Here is a 7,164-nt window from a genome sequence, read left to right on the forward strand (position 1 = left end):
TGCAGAGGTATTATGCATTACATAACAACATTGGAATGGCAATGCTGATTGCGCATGCTCAATTGGGCGTGGTCATGACTTGTCAAGATAGCTGCACACACGTACCTCTGGAGCTGCACTATACAGTTACTAATAATAGCTATAGCTAGCTACTGAGTGATAGGATTAGTTTCATGGTTGTCTGGGAGGACAGGGGGGTGCTCAAGCCCCCAAAGCCCCCCATTGTACACGCCACTGCACCATTTTGAAAGAACTTTAGACGTGAGAGGGAATTAGGCGTATTTTTGGGAATGGCGTGGTTTCCCTCTGGGCAGTTGGCGTCTCACAACTATAATGTATATACACGTGAAAAGCAGTAGATCTAGTATGTACAATAATTATAAATCAATATATTGAAACATAGCATAGTATGTACAGCATATAGCTAAGTAACTAGTCTAGCTACGATACTCGAGGTGACTAGGATTGTCTCTTTGTTTGTTTTTTTGCAAAATGTATACTTGCAACGTGCAACAACGCTTTTAGTACAGTGTAAACGTACTGGCGTACTACATAAACGGAACTTATATTGACCGCTTACTGCATTATACAATAATAGTGCAACGTACGCTATGACAAGTACAGTCGAAAACGGCAGTGGTTCTTGGTCAGACATGCATGCAATGAAACTAAGCTTTATGTGTTAACGAATAGCTATAGCGCTCCGGACATTCACCGGGACCAGAGTAGTCTCACAGTAAAGAACTGTGAGTTTAAAATCCTGTATGACACCCAGGATTTTAAAGTAGAGGGGGGAAATATAAGGCATTCTTTTAAAAAAAGTCAACTGCATGTTATTTCAATACCCTGGTTAGTATACAGGCTATGGATACTCAGTCATACAACATTACTAATACCTGAATGCACATTTTAGGGGGGGGGGGTTGGAGCCAGAGGGGGATGCTCCCCCTGTGTACTGTATGACACCTTGGTACAATTGGCACAATAATTATTACAATGTATACAATATAGCTGTGCAATTACATTGTACAGATGCTCCCCTGTGTACTGTATGACACTGGTACAATACAATAGCTGTGCAATTACATTGTACAGATGCTCCCCTGTGTACTGTATGACACCTGGTACAATACAAAAGCTGTGCAATTACATTGTACAGAATGCTCCCCTGTGTACTGTATGACACCTGGTACAATACAAAAGCTGTGCAATTACATTGTACAGATGCTCCCCTGTGTACTGTATGACACTGGTACAATACAATGAAACTAAGCTTTATGTGTTAACGAATAGCTATAGTGCTTCGGACATTCAATTATGGGTATTGAATTGGGTAATGAAAATTGAGCCATTTTGGGAACTACGGCATAATGATATTATTATGGTTTGTCTCTAGAAACAGTGACCTTATAATTCTGGAGACCCTGGAAAGTGTAAACATTGCTAGTGTTAACAGAACACAATGGAATATCTATATAGAGTAGGCATAAGAAAATAAGAGTGTCAAACTACTGATAGCTCTACAAGGCCGTAATTGTGAACTAGAGAAGGGTTTCATATTAAAGAAACTAGATCATGGATTCCGCTCAGAATTGTGTGACCATCCTGTTAATTTGCCCTACTGCATGAAACCTTTCTATGACCACCAAAATACCCCCCACCATGGCATGCACGTAACTAGCTGGCTAGCTAGCTATTAGGCTTAGTTCTAAATGAAACATAGAGCTCCTAGCTTTTACAGTAGCTTTTACTATAGATAGAAGAAAAGACATTTTGCTGCAAGACCAACCCCGCGCCCCTCTTTCTTGGAAGCTCCCCCCCCCCGAAAAACATAAGCCAAATAACCTAATTTAACTCTAGTAACCCCCCTACACCTTTCTACCATCCACACAAAATGGAGCATCATGGATATTTGATAGTAAACAAGCTAAACAATGCACCACAGTAACGAAATTAATGGTGACCTGTAAAAACAAAGTGTTGGCAGAACAAGGGGAGACATGAAACACAAAAAACAAAACATTGATTAAGAGCTATACCAAAGTCTCTTGAAGTTTAATTACAGGCTGGTGTCCAGATCAACTTTACTAGAATCAGCCGATGATGTCATTACATCACTCGATGATTCTGGGTATGGGCCTGTGAAGCCTGTGATGATGACTTTGGTTTGAGTGTGCTTTCTCCATAAAATGTATACAAGGAATCCAGTTATGCTGATCAGTAACGCCACAGCGAGAACTACGATAATAGTCACTAATATGAATGTAAGAGAATTGTTCGGAATATTGCCTGCACTTGTGACACTGTCTGGTGACGTCTGCTGCGTTGTGGACCCATTAGTGGCAGTCCCCATAGTGGCAGTCCCCGCAGTGGCAGTCCCTATATATAGAAATAAGAATATACACGACAACTTATTGATGTGCTACAGTACTTTTATGTCCGGACACTGCCAAAATGGCTAACACACCAAATTACAATGACTATAATTATAGGCTCGGATACCTCTCAAAACAAATTAATAATGCTTAACGAGCTTTCAACATTATATTTAAAAATTGCCTAATATAATTATACAGTGTATACATTGTACACCCACCAAGTGATGTATGTTTCAGGTAGCTATACCATGATAAAATTAATAACGAGCTTTCAATTATCATATACCGTATAGCGGGTAAGTTTCGTGGGGTAAAAAATTCGTTCAACTCGAGAAATGGTGGTATTCGTGAGTAAAAATTTCGTTTAGTCTCGTGGCTGCACGGCATTCCTACGTTTCAATAAGCCACGCCTACGTTAAAATTTTGTGGAGGTCAGCCTGCCCACGAAAATAACGAATATTTTACCCCACGAAAATTACCCGCTATATGTGTGTGTGTGTGTGTGTGTGTGTGTGTGTGTGTGTGTGTGTGTGTGTGTGTGTGTGTGTGTGTGTGTGTGTGTGTGTGTGTGCATGCATAGGTGTGTGTGTGTGCATGTGTGTGTGTGTGTGTGTGCGTGATTCACTTACTTTCTGATGGCAACGTTGGGCTCAGGAAGTTGTTACAACGATCAACAGAGGAGCAACAAGAAACGATCTTTGATTCACTATATGCAGAGCAGTTGATAAACCTTTCATCCACGCAGCCCCACACTCGCGAGTTACCCAATCGATTCAGTTCCACATAGCAACGCTTCCCGAGGCAATATCCAGGGTGTCCATTTAATGGAACTCCTTCAATTCTATTCTCACACTCTATCACTGTATATAATAATGGAGAGGAAGAAACCATATCACAACAAACTCCAAAGAGATATACCCACTGTAAGACAGGAAACTGAGCATATGCCTAAGCATAATACGCATTGTACATCCACCAAGTGATACAAGTTTCAATTAAGTAAGCTACAAAACAAATATAAAATGCTTACTTAACGAGCTTTCAATTATTACATAAACACAAACATACAATTGCCATCTGTTGTGATGCTTGCAGTGGCAGCAATTACTTCATTGGTTGTGGACGAGACGTATTCTTCAGTGGTAGAGTCTTCATTAGTAGACTGTGAAATGATTGTCGGTGAAGTTGTTGCGGCAGTTTCATTTGTTGTTGCAATGGTCGTTAGTTTATTTGTTGATGCCATGGCTGTTGGTTCATTTGTTGATGCAATGGTTGTTGGTACGTTTGTTGGTACTGTGGGTTCACTGGGTTCACTGGGTAGACGAGGGAATAGTTGAGTGTTGCAGTTTGCTTCACTAATGCAGCATTGTACAACATTCGTGCTCGTATCTCGCTGTCCACTGCAAGATTCTCTCCAGTGAGGGTTGGCGTTCTTGTTCAAACAGTAGTAATTTGTAATTGGTTCGTTTGATAGGTAATCTAATCCACGTTCTGCAACACACAAGTCATCACAGCAAGTGGTGCTAAATATTGAAAAAGTCGACTTGCAGCACACTGCAGCAAAGAAAACACATTAGATATTTATTATTAACAACTCTACTGATATGATAAAATACGTGAATCAAGGTAGCTAGTGTGCGTGTTACTTGTAGGATACTAGGCAATACCAACTCACCAGCTTGAGTAGCTGACGGTAGAGATGTGAGAAATATCAACAGCAACAAAAGACAGCCACTCCACATGTTGACCTTCTCAGCTTTAGCTTCAGTTCTCTCGTAGATATTTATATAATCTGCACATTGACTCAGGAACACGAAACTTATGAAACGGGGAAACATGATATCATTAGTTAGTGGTCAAGTGTGTGATAATTGCGCATGCGCAAAACATAATACACTAGTGTTTTAAGCTGGCGCTGTGCTAATGCCTCTCGCCATGTTTTTGCTTTCGCTCACAAGTATTAGAAAGGTTAATAATTTGAAATAATTATGATTTAAAATTGACAAAATAGCAATTGAATGAACATTAAACACAGTAACGAATAATACAAATTGAAAATAATGTAATTATGAGAAAAGGTTGGTTTGTGGCTTACCTGGACCTCAACAAAGAGTGATTCTGCAAAAGGTATTGAGCGCGCATGCGCATTAGATCTACATCCAGGAATGGGGTGTGTCTGCAAGTTCACAAGTGCCATGAACTTTGACCTTATAATTAATTTTTGTCTGTGATGTGGGGGCGGCTCCAGAGGATTATGCACATGAAACTTTAAATCTTCAATTAATACTAGATCTAGTGCAGATCCATACAGGTAAAATTAATGTGCTCATGCATCCCAACATAATCATTGTAAGACTATTGAAATTAATACAGCAAACATTGTTTTATTGCACAAAAAACAATTATTATTGTGAAAGAACAAAACCAGCCCTACCCCTTTTCAGGAATGGGGAATACCCCTTTCACAGCAGTAACTTAGCCTCGATTAAAATGCGGCCTAAAATCGAGGCAAGAGTGGCAATACCCCAGGCGCTAGGCATAGCTAGCTACCTCATGCACAACTACAGCTAAGTACACATGCACAAGTTGTATAATATTGCACAAGAGATAATAGAGATAATGATTATTGTACATTCATAAAAAAAACTGTTGACAGAACAACAAGGAACATAACATGTGAACACATTTTTAAGAGCTATTCCAAAGTATTTATTTTAATGTCAGTGCTTGTGTCAAAATATGCTGCACTAGAACCCGATGATGATGACATATCACTTACTGACTCAGGGTAAGGGTTTTTGTAGCGAGTGATGATGATGGTATTCATTTTATTCCAACATTTCCACAAAATGAATACAACGAATCCAATTGTGCACACCAGTAACAACACAGTGAGAATTCCGAAAATCATCAATAGCACGAGCGTAAAGTTGAGAGGATTAGCCGAATTGTCTGGGCCTGCACTTGTGTCTGGTGAAGTCTGCTGCGTTATAGATCCAGTGCTAGTCGCTGTAGAAATAGAAATAGAAATATCACACGACAAATTATTTGATATAATTATAATATAAATTACCGTATATCTTATAATTTATCGGACAGCAAAAAATAATTATTTTCCGGATATAATTGAAACAGATTTTTATAGAGCATGCGAAGTGTCTGGAACAAGCAAGCAGCTGCATGCAGTTGCGCACATTAAAACAGGTTATAAAAGCAGTCTTTACTACGCAAAGCCAGGTCAAATCCCCCAGTATGGGGCCAACATTTCAGATCAAATTAGAGTCAAATCCCCCCGTATGTCGCAGGGGGGGGGGGGTAGTGGCAACACATTGATAGGTGCATAATCAATAAACGCAGGAAAGTGAACATAATTATTATAATTATTATGCCCACAGTAAACACTGTACACCAAGCAGCATAAATAAATACAAAATGCTTAATAATGAGCATTCAATGATCATACCGCATAGCAGGTAATTTTCGGGGGACAAAATATTCGTGGTTCAGCAATTGAGACATTTCGTGGGTAATATTTTCGTGGTTGCTGCTTGCACTGCAGGTAAAGGTAGGCAAGGTCACTTCATTCGTGGGTAAAATATTCGTGGTCAGACCTCCAACCACGAAAACCATGAATATTTTGCCCCACGAAAATTACATGCTACACGGTATAAACAAACATGTATATTTATAATTACCTGCTGTTGTTGGCGTGGAGACGGTAGGTGAACTCGTTGCTGTTGGTTCGTTTGTAGTGGCCTCAGTGATGGGTCTGTATGGAGGGTAGGTTGTTGGTACTGTGGGTTCACTGGGTAGGCGAGGGAATAGTTGAGTGTTGCAGTTAGCTTCACTACAGCATTGTATGACAGTCGTATTTGTATCATTTAGTCCACTGCAAGATTCTCTCCAGTGAGGGTTGAGGTTCTTGTTCAAACAGTAGTAATTTGTAACTAGTTCGTTTGATAGGTATAATCTAATCCACGTTCTGCAATACACAAGTCATCACAGCAATCGTTGGTCCTCCATCCTGTATCATCACCAACTGTGCAGCATACTACTGCAAAGAAAATTCATTATATTAATATAAGTGTATGCAACCATGTACCAAGGTAGCTACTCCTAGTTCCTAGTGAGCAATACCAACCCACCAGCTTGAGGAGTAGGTGTTGTTTGTGTTGAAAACACTGGTAGAGATTCAAGAAATATTAACAGTAACGAAAGACAGTCACTTCCACACGACATGTTGTCCTTCTTAGCTTCTCTTGTTTACTTCACACATGGTTGGAGGGGTGTGGCTAAGCTAGAGGGGAGGGGCTGCTTGTGTTCACAGATTGCCGCAGTAACTAACTCGAGACAACCCGAGGGCTAGCCTCGAATGTCCACTGTGATCAAGATGTGCATGCACAGAACAACTATTCGCTTTCTGGCATGGATCGTGATAGATTTTGGCGTGGTACGAATACTCTCTGGTGAATGATACTCATCAGTGATCATAACTCCAATTATTATAATTACGAGCAAGACATTGGAAGTATAATACTGATACACTATAATTATTCTAAATTTCCCTGTTAACAAAGTGTGCATGTACAAATAACCGATGACTTAGCTGGAGAGGATTACAGACAGAACAAAACCAAAGAAGACAACATGAGAATAAGCTACATCATGGATTCCGACCATCCTGTTTATCCTACTGCACGAAATCTTCTATGACCACCAAAATACCCCCCACATTACACGTAGTGCTGATCACATGATCTCCAGCCAATCAGCTAGCAATATATAC

The 7,164-nt window shown here is 40.0% G+C and overlaps 1 protein-coding gene and 1 long non-coding RNA gene across 2 annotated transcripts; both read right to left on the minus strand.

The window, feature by feature from the left end:
* Positions 1-1,895: 1,895 nt before the first annotated feature.
* LOC135337915 (uncharacterized) lies at positions 1,896-4,471 on the minus strand. Its single transcript, XM_064533938.1, has 4 exons — positions 4,054-4,471; positions 3,447-3,932; positions 3,008-3,238; positions 1,896-2,379 (listed from the first exon to the last, which is right to left on the minus strand). Exons 1-4 carry the CDS (start codon positions 4,214-4,216, stop codon positions 2,060-2,062), a joined length of 1,200 nt encoding a protein of 399 aa, XP_064390008.1. The 5' UTR covers positions 4,217-4,471; the 3' UTR covers positions 1,896-2,059.
* Positions 4,472-4,979: 508 nt separating this feature from the next.
* On the minus strand, positions 4,980-6,684 carry LOC135337921 (uncharacterized). Its single transcript, XR_010395367.1, has 3 exons — positions 6,524-6,684; positions 6,074-6,432; positions 4,980-5,387 (listed from the first exon to the last, which is right to left on the minus strand). It is a non-coding gene; the product is annotated as an uncharacterized LOC135337921 (long non-coding RNA).
* Between the last annotated feature and the right edge of the window lie 480 nt (positions 6,685-7,164).

This window comes from Halichondria panicea, chromosome 6, assembly GCF_963675165.1.
Source record: "Halichondria panicea chromosome 6, odHalPani1.1, whole genome shotgun sequence".
NCBI lineage: Eukaryota > Metazoa > Porifera > Demospongiae > Suberitida > Halichondriidae > Halichondria > Halichondria panicea.

Coding starts and splice junctions, on each gene's coding strand:
- LOC135337915 (XM_064533938.1), bottom strand. CDS start 4,216: ATGTTTCCCCGTTTCATAAGTTTCGTGTTCCTGAGTCAATGTGCAGAT. Junction 3,933..4,053: donor ACCGTCAGCTACTCAAGCTG/GTGAGTTGGTAT, acceptor TCTTTGCTGCAG/TGTGCTGCAAGTCGACTTTT. Junction 2,380..3,007: donor CCCAACGTTGCCATCAGAAA/GTAAGTGAATCA, acceptor TTCTATATATAG/GGACTGCCACTGCGGGGACT.